Below are 13,067 nucleotides of genomic sequence, written 5' to 3'. Positions count from 1 at the left end.
ACGCTTCTGGTGTTTCATACATCGAGACCTGGGGATTGGCACAGAGTTCAGTAGTCTCCTGGCCTGGGGGAAGAAGCTGTTTCCCAACCTAACAGTCCTTGTTCTAGAGCAATGGTACTTCCTGATTGATGGTAGTGGGGGGGTTAGTGTCAAAAAGATTGTTGGACAGGCAGGAGGGATCATTGACAATGCTACAAGGGCCGTGGGTATTAGTGAAGAATACAACTAGGAAAATTAATAGGGTTAAAGACTGACAGAAACCAACATCTGGATAATAAATATCCAAAAATACAAAAGGAAATGGCTCTGGAAAGGGTGGGTGCATTGTTGGTCATATTTCAAAATGATTCAGTCTCTGGAGCAGTATCTACAAAAGCAAACACAGAAAGGTTACCCACCTTGTTCAGCTTTCCTGCTGCTATTTAAAAATTCAGTAGAATACTTTGAAGAATCCAGACCTAGTAATTCTTGTTGTTGCTTTAAGATTTCCTCCATTAATCTGGAATTATTTCTCTTGAAAATACCTGAAAACAGTCAGGTGATTAAAAACAGTGATTACAATAAGCAAAGCAACAACATAAGTGATAGCAGTACTACTGAAGCAGCTGAGACTGGTCAGTGACTTTACCAAGGACATCAGTGAATGATAGCACCTGCACCTGAGACAAGATACAGACACCATTCGTGGAGTATGCAAAAGCCAAAAACCAGTAGCACTTTCATTTCTGGTATTCATGGCCGAAATAACTTATTTTTAGGTAACAATAACCTAAAGATCTTCATCTCTTGTTTGAAGTTTGTATTTTTTTTTCTTTTGTCGTTGCACAGTTTGGTGTTTTTTTCATATCGGTTGTTTGAACGTCCTGTTGGGTACAGTCTTTCATTGATCCTATTGTGTTTCTCGGATTTACTGTGTATGCCAACAAGAACACTAAGCTCAGGGTTGTATATGGTGACATATGTACTTCGATAACAACAGAAGGATTTGTGAGCAAAATCCCACATATGCATGCAAGTATCTCCTCTAGTTTTACTGCTATGATATACTCTACATGAGCAAAAGTGCCTCAAATTCTTGCCTCAGAGAACCAACTGTAGTCTCAGTATATTTCATCTAAAGTTGACTGGATTTAAAAAAAACAGCTTTCAAATCTTAAGTTTCAAATTTATTATCAAGCTGAACATTAGCAAAATCATTTAGAGCCTGCGGTAAGAAAAATAATTGTAATAGGTCAAGGCTTTACTATTTGCAGAAAAAAGCAGTCAAATTACTCAGAGCACAATAGAAACAATAGCCACAAGTGCATTTTTATCTCGTCTAGTATTTCAAAGTAAGAATTTGAGCTAACTCTTCCTACACTGAAGACTGGTATCTTAAAACAGCACAATGCAATTAGAATAAAGTGCAATACCTGTCCTACAGTTCAAATACAGTGTCATCCATTTATCACTATCCCCGTGTAAGCTTTACCATCTCTGAAATTTGGCTGAATGTGCATCCTTCATTTCTATTGCACCATAACCAATTGCAGTCTCTTTATTTGACTAGATGCCAGGCTCTAGAATTTTTATTTCTTTCTTCATTGCTTGAAAATATATTTTAACCACCGTCTGGTCTCCCATCGTTACATGGTGCAATGACAGATTTTATAGCTTGAACGATTAAAACCTAATCACAACATTTATAGTAAAGCTTGTAACATTATTGTGGAAAATAGCTCTAGGCCTCCCAAATGTAAACTAGGAAGCAAATATTGGTAAAAATGATACTGTGGCGACCCATTTCCTGGCACATCTGAACCGGCTCACAATTAGCCAGCTTTCCGGCTAAGGGAGATAGCCTACGGGGGTTTGCAAGCACAGAGCTTTGAAGCCTCTGCGCCACGGGGGGGCAGGTTGAGTGAGGCTTAAAAGTGAGGCTGAGGATTTCGAATAAAGTTTTTTCCTTCGACTGCAGTTACCGACTCCGTGTCGTAATTTTAGCGCTGCATGTAGCACACCGCTACAATTGGTGACCCTGACGGTCCAAACGATATTTGGACCAGAAATGCCCGACGCCGCCTATGTTCATGCGGTTTCGTTGAAACTGCCAGGTTTCTGGACACAGCAACCGAACCTATGGTTCCAGCAAGCCGAAGCCCAATTCCACGTTCGCCAGATCACCTCAGAAGACACCCGCTACTACTACATGGTGAGCTCCCTCGACCAGGACACAGCGGCCCAGGTCGCGGAGTTCGTATAGTCGCCCCCGGCAGACGGCAAGTACACGGAATTCAAAGCCCTGCTCCTCAGGACTTTCGGACTCTCACGGCGCGAGCGGACTGCCCATTTACTGCACCTGGATGGCTTGGGCGACAGACCTCCTTCAGCTTTAATGAATGAGATGTTGTCTCTGGCCGACGGACACACACCCTGCCTCATGTTTGAGCAGGCATTCCTGGAGCAGCTGCCCGGGCGGACTTGCTGTGGAACGCCAAAAAGGTGAGCGGGGCGTCCATCGCACAGATCTCCCAGCCATGCTCCCAGCAGCAAACCAGTCCAGGCCCGGCCGCAGAGCCCGCCAACCCCCGGCCCAATGAACACTGGTGCTTCTACCACCAGCGGTGGGGCGCAGAAGCCCGCCGTTGTCGCTCGCACTGCAAGTTCTCGGGAAACGCCAGGGCTAGCCGCTGCTGATGGCTACGGCGGCTGGCCATTGGGATAGCCTCCTGTATGTGTGGGACAGAAGGTCGGGACGCCGGTTTTTGGTCAACACTGGTGCCGAGATCAGCGTTTTACCTCCAACGAGTTACGACACCCGCAGCAGGGAACCGGGGCCCCACCTGAGGGCCGTGAACGGCAGCACAGTAAGGACCTATGGCACCCGTCATAGAAAAGTGTCAAGGACTACTTGTATTACCAAGCAGAACTCAGCTGTCCAGAGCGCAAATCACAGCCAGGCAATGAAGAAATGTGTTAAGGGCCATAGGTTGTCAAAGTTCATTATAAATTATTTCTACAGCAAACAGTTCTGTGCAATTTAGGCAATATACTGTATAACAAACTATATTAATATACAACATATAGACATAGTACAATTTTTCCATTTCATCCACTGTGACAAGGTGGATAAAATTCCATTGTTATAATTTTGCTTCTGCGGGTTATTTGATGAAACACAAACCATCTGAAGGACTATATCATGAGACACTATTTTGGATAAATTGCACAATTAAAACATATTTTTAAAATTTGTTCACTAGGTTTTTCTGGCGCAACTGAACATTATTTTCTCAGACAAGATGATGACAGGTCATTATGACATGAGATAGGCAAGTAAGAAATGGTATATGGTAGAAGCACAGAGTTGGACGAACAGCTTCAATTGTGTTTTAATTCAAATCTTGTAAGTAGGGATTCTGGCAGTTACAGATAACTTCATTTGAGAAGGAAGAGGTGATCCCTTCTCAAATGAAGTTATTGATAACTGCCAAACTGTCTGTTTGATTCTCTGCAGTCTGTCTACTGAAGATACTTCCACAGCAGTGATGGTAATTCTAGAACTTTAACCCAGCAAACTCAAAGATGACATGTCCAGTTCAGTTCTGGAAGAGGAAGCTGAAAGTGTACACAAACAGCTTGACAGATAGTTCTGGATTTTCACTTCAGAGCTGAGTGTTGTGAAACTTAGCAGGATAAGATGGATAATTTTCTAGATGAAGATGGCTGTAAACTCTTGAGTTTCTTTGTTTGAATTTAGGCTAATGTCCACCATCACTGAGGGCCCTGTCTTATATCACTTGTTTATTTGAGTAGATGGGACTCGTCAGCCCTGGTTGGCAGCTCATCTCAACCTCTGCTCCCTTGCAACTACACCTACTCATAGGGAAAGCTTCCGGAGTAAATCCCCCAAAGGAAAATCCAGAGCTGGAGACCCTATGGCAGTCCTATGTTAAACTCAATGCTGACTGAGAACTCCTGCGACTCTGCAGGTGCCAAACTGTATCAGTCTCTGCCATTCCTTAAGCCAGAGGCTGATAGATTCCTGATTGGTCAGGGCATGAAGGGATTCAGGGAGAAGGTAGGAAATTGGGACTGAGGCAAAAAATGGATCAGCCATGATGAAATGGTGGAGCAGACTCAATGGGCAAAATGGCCTAATTCTACTCCTACATCTCAAGGTCTTATGGTCTTGTCTTTCTCAGTATGCAGCTTTGTGCTGTAATTGATTGAATAGATTGAAAGCTCATGACAGTTATAGTGGTATAGTTTCTGGAACACACTTATATTCTTTACTAAACCCAACCCAGCTTCCAGACTTCACTACAATAGGATGAGAGTTGCACTGAGCCACGAGATTGCAGTTGGCCTTTGTTACAATCAATGACAACATCTACAGTCCAAAGATAAAGAACCTGGTTACATTCTATTGCACATTGTAATGGAGGGTAATAAACGAGGTCAGAAAAATCAATTACTGCTTTAAACAGATTTATGACTGACATTTAAACACTCTCAGATAATAAAAGAATGTCATCAAACTGAGAATTTACTGGTTTTTCATCTGCAATTTAGGGTACTTAAATTATCTTTTGTCACCATTAATAACAGATTCAACTAATCAAATCTTGGCTTATAGTCCTGTTGATGCTTGCATAATTCATACAAGTGATGGCACATTCACAAGCTATGGTTTGGAACAAGAATATACTGACTGGTTTCTTTTGATTATCATAAGCTACCTTTAAAGCAGGACTAACTTCACGAACTACACTGCAAGTCTCAGGCATCTACTCAATCAAAGGCTGCATCAAAATGTGCTTCTCACCTTTCTTCAGCCTGCTCACTGGAAGGCAAGTTGTATTGGAAACCAAATTCTTAATTTTTCTGGACAAAGTACTTTGTCACTGTTTCTTGCAAATTGTGAGGGAACTCAGAACACACAACTTGTTAATCAGTTTTAAGGAGCATGATTAATACATGGTCTACAGTTAAAACTAAAGGCAGCTTTGAAGCCAAGGGAACATGTTTCTAAATTTGCTTGAGTAAACACTAAGTGCAAGAACATGACAAAGGAGATAAAGTGTGTAGAATAGCAAAAAACTTGGAAGAACAGGGATGTAAAAAGTATAAGACTAGCATGGATAAATGTGATTTTCATAGACAGCAATGGGAGAAGGAAATCATAAACATGAGAACATATACAGATGCTGAAAATCCGAAGCACCACACAAAATACTGGAAGAACCAGCAGGTCAGTCAGCATCTGAGGAAGTGAATAAACAGTCGATGTTTTGGGCCGAGGCCCTTCTTCAGGACTGGAAAGGGGGAAGACACCAGCATAAAAAAGGGGGGGGGGGTTTGGGGAGGGGAAAAGTGAGGGGAAGCCAAGTGGGTGAGAAAGGTAAAGGGCCAGAGAAACAAGAATCTGATAGGAGAGGAGAGTGGACTGGGGGAGTTGATAGGCTGGCTAGAAGAGGTAACAGGCCAGAGTGGGGAACAGAGGAAGAGGGGAGGGGGAGGGAACTGTTCACCATTGCAGAAAGATAAATTTAAGAACAAATTACTCTTGCACTCAAATCCTACTGCAGTAAGGACCTGAGTTGTAAGGAAAGACTGTTTAGTTTAGGACTGTATTCTTGGGAATGTAGAGAATTGATTGGAGATTTGATAGAGGTATACAAAATTATGAGGGGTATAGATAGAGTAAATGCAAGCATGCTTTTTCCACTGAGATTTGGTGTGAATACAATTGTAGGTCATGGGTTAAGGGTGCAAGGTGAAAAGTTTAAGGGGAACACGAGAGGAAGCCTCTCACTCAAGAGCGTCATGAGAGTGTGGTACAAACTGCCAGCACAAGTGGTGCATGTGAGTTTGATTTTAATGTTTAAGCAGAGTATGGATAGGTATATGGATAGCAGGAGGGCTACGATCCTGAAGCAGGTCGATGGGAGTAGGCAGTTTAAATGGCCCAGCAGAAACTACATGGGCTGAATGGCCTGTTTCTACATTGTACTTTTCTATGGCTATTATTACATACCCGTGGTTATCTCGTACCTGTCACGTGACCATGATGTAACTGAGGCTATGCTGTACATGAGGTAATGGTTTTGTGATGGTGGAGTGACGTCATTTTCCCACCAGTGAGAGGTCATGTGATAGTTTTTTTTCAACAGGGTATAAAAGGAGAACCCCACCCTGTGAGGTGGGGCAGTTTGTGGCTGAATTCGCCACTGACTCCATGTTGCTGCGTATTCCGATGTTATGCTGGACCATAACATTACGAACAGGAGAAAACGATATATGTATTGAAAAAATGATATATGTAACGTGAAATAAAGAAACAGCAGAGGAATTAAACAAGTATTTCGTGCCTGACTTCACGGAAGCTGAAGAAAAGTTCCAAGAAGTATTGAAGATTCAATAGCACAAATGAGGAAATGAAATAAAATGGAGAAAATAATGAGCCTAAAAACTGATAATGACAGAATGATCATCACAGAACTTTGAAAAAGAGGTAGCAGATTGTAGAATTTGGAAACAGTAAGACAAGGGAACACACACCAGTCCTCAGAGGGGTCATAAGTAGAGAGAGAGAGCGAGCAATTGCAAGTTCCTGGGTGTTAATATCTCTGAGGATCTAACCTAGTCCCAACATAAAGAAGGCAAGATAGCAGCAATATTTCATTATGAATTTCAGGAGATTTGGTTTGTCACCTAAAACATGAAAATTTCTACAGATGTACTGTGGAGAGCATTTTGACTGACTGCATCACCATCTGTCTATGGGTGGGGAGGTGGGGGCTACTGCACAGGATTGAAGAAAGATGCAGAGAGTTGTAAAATCAGTCAGCTCCATCCTCCATAGTGTCCAGGACATCTTCAAGGAGCGATGCCTCAAAAAGTTGGCATCCACCACACAGGACATGTCCTCTTCTCATTGTTACCATTGGGAAGGAGATTCAGAAGCCTGAAGGCACATACTCAATAATTCAGGAATAGCTTCTTCCCCTCTGCCATTTGATTTCAGAATGGACATTGAACCCACGAACAGTTCTTCTCTTTTTTTTTTAAATGTCTATTTTTGTACTACTTACTTAATTTAACTATTTAATATACATTATGTACTTATTGTAGTTCAGTGCTTTCTATACTTATGTATTGCATTGTACTGCTGCCACAAAGTTAAATCTGATTCTAATTGTGATACGGTGGATGCTCTGTAATCATCTTTCATAGATTCCAAAATGATTCCTGCAGTTAAGTGTGACAAATACGGCTTCACTGTTTAAGAAAGGAGGGAGGATGCTTAGAAACCCCTTTAGCCAGATATAGGAAATATGAGAATCTATCAGAAAGGATGAGATATCAAAACATTTAGAAACAAATTACTGAGCAGAGCAAATATGGAATTTATGAAAAGGAAGTTACATTTGACTAATCTATACAAGTTCTTTGAGGATGTATTTAGCATGGTAAATGAGGAAGAAATCAGTGGATGTTTTGCGATAATCAAGAACCATAGAGCATTGCGGCAGGCTCCTTGATCCACCAAGTCTGGGCATCACTCTACATTAGAACAGAACTTTGTCTCTGCTCAGGACAATGAGATTGTGATGCTACTTCAGTCTGTGCAAAGCACATATTTACAATGCATGCAATACAGCTTCATTATAAAAGAAATCCCATATTTACATGCAACAAATGTCTTTGATCGTCCTTAACACACAAAGGCATTTGGCAGGCCAGGATGTAGCATTATTCAGCTGCACACAGCCCTTGACTACAGTGCTTCTGCACCTCCTACCAGATGGCAGGAGATTGAATAGACAGTGACCAGGATAGGATGGGTCTTTAATGGTGTTATGAGTGCGTCGTAGGCATTGAGTTGTGGATTTTTTCCAGGTCAGATAGTTGAGTCCGAATGATGTGCTGAGCTATCTTCTTATCACCTGCTGGAGTGCTTTGTGATTTGTTTTGCTGCAGCTAGAACACCACACTATCATTCCGTATGTCAGTATGCTCTCCATTGCACATCAATTAAAAGTTGGCCAGTTGTTTTTGCAGCAGATTAGTTCTTCCTACTATTGAAGTTGAGCTGACAGACCAAGAGAGCTCCTCAAAGATGTTCTTTCACAAAAACTTGAAATTGCAGATGCTTTCAATGGCCTTAGCTTTTATGAATAGTGGGGCTTGTTCAGGACTAAAATCCCATTTTACACACGCCATGTCAGAGTAGTGCATCTTCACGTTTCTCTACCTAGGAGGGTTATGGAGGCTCAAATACTGAATGCATATAAAGCAGAGTTCCACAAATTTCTGAATATTAAAATAATTGCAGATAAGGAGTTAGAACAGAATAATGGAAGCAGGGTAGAAAATCATTCTGAATCTTGTAGAATGACCATTTTGTATATTAGCTCAAAGTGTAATGAAATCAGGATTTGTATTGAGATTACCTAGAATGTCTGGCTTAAAAAAAAGTGGGAGGTTGGTTTTAAAGTCTTAAAGCAAATAGTATCAGTCTTTTAAAGCTAATGTTACAGCAGCAAAAACAAACATTAAATAGCTTTCTTAAACCAATATTTCAATAATAGAAGTATATCACAAAGTGCATGAGCCAATGGTATTACAAGGAGTCATCTGAACAATCCACAAAGTTTTAGTTTACTTAAATTTTATCAAGCCCAAGTTAAAGTTACTACAAGTTCCCCCCCTCCCCCCATAATGCAGGGGTAGAGTTACTATAAACTCTGGTAACAGAGTTACCAGTCAGTCCTGGCGAAGGGTCTTGGCCCGAAACGTCAACTGTGCTTCTTCCTGTAGATGCTGCCTGGCCTGCTGCGTTCCACCAGCATTTTGTGTGTGTTACTAGAAAGTGGCCATTTTGTGATTTTCCTTATGTGAAGCCACATCATCTGCACATGTCAAGAAATGCAACTTGTGTTCATTTATTTACTTTTCTTCCACATGCATTCTGTATGTCATAGTTTTGGGTAGTGATTCACGAACTGAGCAAGGGCAAATTTCCATAACCCAAACAGCCAGAATGCAGGATTATGTGTAATTATTTAGATTAAACTTACAATTCTTCTATGACCAATAGAGAAAAAGGAAACACATCGTGCAAACAACAACCATTAAAAAAATGCAAGGAATAATGACAACAGAAGGAAACAACCAAGCTCATAAGTAGTCTTCAAATGCTATTCCCCACACACTGCATCAAAATGTCTAGAAGACAAAAGTAAACCTGTTAATTAACGATATAAAAAATTAAACCCACTGAAACTTCTACAGATGCACACTGGACACCATATTGACTGGCTGTATTACAGCTTCGGTACAGAAAGCCTTTGAATGGAAAATTATACGAAAATGAGCAATCCTGTAACAGTTACTAATCTATAGATTTGCTGAGTATGCCTACAAGAAAATGAATCTCCGGGTTATATATGGTGACATACAATAAAATTTATTTTGAACTCTGATGCATTTCTTTGTAAGCAACATTCAATATGTTCCCCACATACAAGAAAACACCAATTCTGTGATTAATGGTAAGGTGTTATGATTATGAAGAGTGAAGAGAATAATGGATCATGGGATTGATGGCTTTGTGGCAAAGTTTCCGGATGATATGAAGATAGATGGAGGGTTAGGTAGTGCTGAGGAAGCAATATGATTGCATCAGGACTTAGACAAATTGGAAGAATGGGCAGAAATGTGGCAGATGGAATTGTGTTGGAAAATGCATTTTGGTAAAAGGAACAATAAAGGGGATAAGGTTCAAACTTAAGAGTCCTCATGCAAGACTCCCAGAAGATTAATTTACAGGTTGAGTCTGTGGTAAAGGTGGCAAATGCAAAGTTGGCATTTATTTCAAGGGATATAGAATATAAAAGCAAGCAGATAATGCTGAGGCTTTATAATACATTAATCATGCTGCACTTGGAGTATAGTTTTAACCCCGTATCTCAGAAAGGTGTTGTTGTCATTGGAGAGTCCAAGGGAGATTCGCAAGGATGATTCCAGGAATGAAGGGGTTTGACAGCTTGTGCCCATAGTTACTGGAACTTAGAGGAACGTAGGGGGATCTTATTGAAGCCTACCAAATGTTGAAAGGACCAGATAGGGCGGATGTGGAGAGGACATTTCCTACAGTGAGGGTATCCAAAGCCTGAGGGCACAGCCTCTAAACTGAAGAGTGACCTTTTAGAACAGAGAGGACGACTTTTTTTTAAGCCAGAGAGTAACGAATCTGTGGAATACTCTGCAACAGACTGTGGGTATGTGTGGATATACTTAAGGTGGAACTCAATAGTTTCTTGATCAGTCGGTGCATCAAAGGATATGACGAGAAGGCAGATATAAGGGCAGAATGGCCTAATTTTGTTCCTATGTCTTATGGTCTTATTATATTGGGCGTACCTTCAACAACACTGCAGTTAGACCTCCTTGGCTCATTTGGGCAGCCAGATGCAAATACAATACAGAATTTCCTCAAAGAGCTAAACTTCTGGTGATGTGCTATTTGTTCATCCTTACAACTGAGTGTCAGGCCATAGTATGTGGTTTGAAGCTTCACACAGATAAAGATGACACCATTGAACTAAGCTAACTAACCCAAAGAAAAGGTACCTGAATAATAACCATTATTATCCATCCTACTCAAACATGGATCAACTTCCAGTTACCCGTTACTCTTTTTCTTAACTACTGACTTTGGCATCTGGTAAAACCATGTTTTAGTTTAAAGTTCTCATCTCATTTCTCCTCCACAGTTTCCCATTTCTAAATTTTGCCTGTCCAATAACTTCCAAGAGATCAGAACTCCAAATTGGTTCTCCCAACCATCTCAAATGTTCACTGTTCTGTAGTAGTGGTGCTCTCAGATAGCTAAAGAGGCCTAAAGCTCTACAAACCCACCCAAATATATTTCTACTATTACCCCCCCCCCCCACCCCAACTGTGAGACAAAATCTTTTTCTTTGATAAAATGCTTGGTCATCTACCCTAATATTTATGAGGTTCACCATTAATTGTTGGTACATTTAGGACACTGTATCTGTTAAGTTCTAAAGCTTAAAGTTTAATTAATCATGCGCCTCTGCCTACAAAAATAATAGATTGGCAACAGCATCGAAATATTTAAGCATTTAATTATTTGCCAGGGTGGGTGTTGACAACTAAAAGAAATCAATGGGTAGGTCAACTGACCCACCCACAAGCAACAAACTATTCTACTGAAAGGTCAAAGGCTCGAAACACGAATTCCTGTTTCTTCCGCTGTTCAGTGTTGTCCGTCCCGTCGAGGAGTTTCAGATTTCCAGCAGCACCAGGATTTCACTAAATTTCACGAAACCTTAAAGCTACACGTCCACCAATAAAGAGAAACAGTTAATAGCACGGATTACCGTTACAGAGAGAGGATGTCATGAGCAAGTCATCCGATTTAAAATACAAACACCGAGTGCATTGCGAAATGGGAATGAATCACCGGTGTTTTAATCCAGTAGTAAGACTGCACCGAGGGGCCCTGGTTTGTGCCTGATAACGACTCTTAATAAGAAAAGTACTACACAGTGCCGAACTGCCTACTCCCACCGGCATGTACCCATACCCCCAAACCATCCAAACTTACCTTGGTTGTCATAGACGCTAACGTAGGAGATGCCCACGGCCATGCACCAGACCACCAGGCTGGCGATGTCGGTGTAGCTGCTCTCCTCCTCGGTGACCACCAGCCCCAGGTGCAGCGGCAGCTTCTTGAGCCCGCGCCCGTCGGCCCGCCAGCGCGACCGCCGGCTCCGCCCTTTGTTCTGCAGCGCCGCGTTCCAGCGCGCCCAGGCGCCCGCTCCACGCCGCAGCCAGGCACCCAGCGCCCGCTGCAGCCACAGCACGGCGTGCAGCAGCCGCCACGCCAGCTCGAACACCGCCATGCAGTCGCGGGAGGGGAGGCCGCCACGACACCAACTCTCCGAGCGGGATATCACATCGGAAGCTAGGGGCGGAGCGGCCGCCGCTGCCCACCCGGTAGCTCCTTTCCCGCGGCGATCGCTAAATCAGTGCCAACTCCTCAGAACCAGCGGCGCCATCTTGGCTGCGGCTTCAAAGCGAGTCGCTAACTTTCACCTTTGACTGAAGCAACACATGGAAGGCGGCCATTGGTTCGCAGCCTCTCCCCGCCCGCAGCGCGTCCGCCGCCGGCCGCCGGCAAGAAGGGTACGGGGACCGGGTCCGAGCTCAGCGCCCTCTCCGCTGGAGGAGCAGAACCGCAACCGCAGGCTGACTCCGGCGAGCTGGTGGAACTCCCCGCTTCCAATGGAGGTGGTTCCACAGCTCTGGATGAAAACTCAGGTTTACTGTCACAGACCAGTGTTGTGGACTACAACTCGTGTTCTCAGCCTTCTTTTTTTTCCCCATCTATCTCATTAGCAGCAGTGAACAGCACACTCGTGATGAAACATTGGCAAATGGATTGCCAAGATGGGAGAAGAACTCAAACCAACCATCAAGGCCCCCCACCCACCCCGAGCTACACATTTTCCGAGTTATTGCCATCCTCGTCAGCGTTATGTGCCGTGTCATATGACATGAGCGATCTTGGTCTTTCCATGAACATTATTGTTTCATTATGTTTATGGTCTCCACAGAGGTGGTTTACCATCGTCTTCTTCTGGGCAGTGTCTTTACAAGATGGGTGACCCCCAACCATTATCAACACTCTTCAGAGATTGTCTGCTTGGCGTCAGTGGTCACATATACAGTACTGGTGATATGCAATAGCACCATCCACCACCTAGCCCTGATGTGGGGGGGGGGGTGGTGGTGGGCTAACCATATGCTACACTTTGTCAAAGGGTGACCTGCAAGCTAGTGGAACACCTTGTACTTCCTTTGGTAGAGACGTAGCTGCACCACAATATCTAATTATCTATCTTTATGTATGTATCTGTGTATTTCCATATACATGAAAGGGGAAGCTCGGGAAGAATTTATTTGTATGTATTTATTTACTTACTTATTGTATTTGCTCTTGGGAGACTCCATATCAGGCTGTGATAAAACCATCAGAATGCTCTCCA

General features: G+C 42.7%; 1 protein-coding gene across 1 annotated transcript in view; it reads right to left on the bottom strand.

The window, feature by feature from the left end:
* The window catches only part of nus1 (NUS1 dehydrodolichyl diphosphate synthase subunit), a 33,689-nt gene extending 21,510 nt beyond the window's left edge, over positions 1-12,179 (bottom strand). Inside the window, exons 1-2 of the mRNA XM_059981463.1 lie at positions 11,624-12,179; positions 399-524 (exon numbers count right to left, since the gene is read on the bottom strand). Coding sequence (XP_059837446.1) covers positions 399-524; positions 11,624-11,921 — 424 coding nt within the window. The 5' untranslated portion in view covers positions 11,922-12,179. The remainder of the gene's footprint in view (positions 1-398; positions 525-11,623) is intronic.
* Between the last annotated feature and the right edge of the window lie 888 nt (positions 12,180-13,067).

Source organism: Hypanus sabinus, chromosome 10 (assembly GCF_030144855.1).
Source record: "Hypanus sabinus isolate sHypSab1 chromosome 10, sHypSab1.hap1, whole genome shotgun sequence".
In the NCBI taxonomy this organism is placed as follows: Eukaryota; Metazoa; Chordata; class Chondrichthyes; order Myliobatiformes; family Dasyatidae; genus Hypanus; species Hypanus sabinus.
Note: the sequence above shows the minus strand (reverse complement) of the source record. Positions and strands in the feature narration are given on the sequence as shown.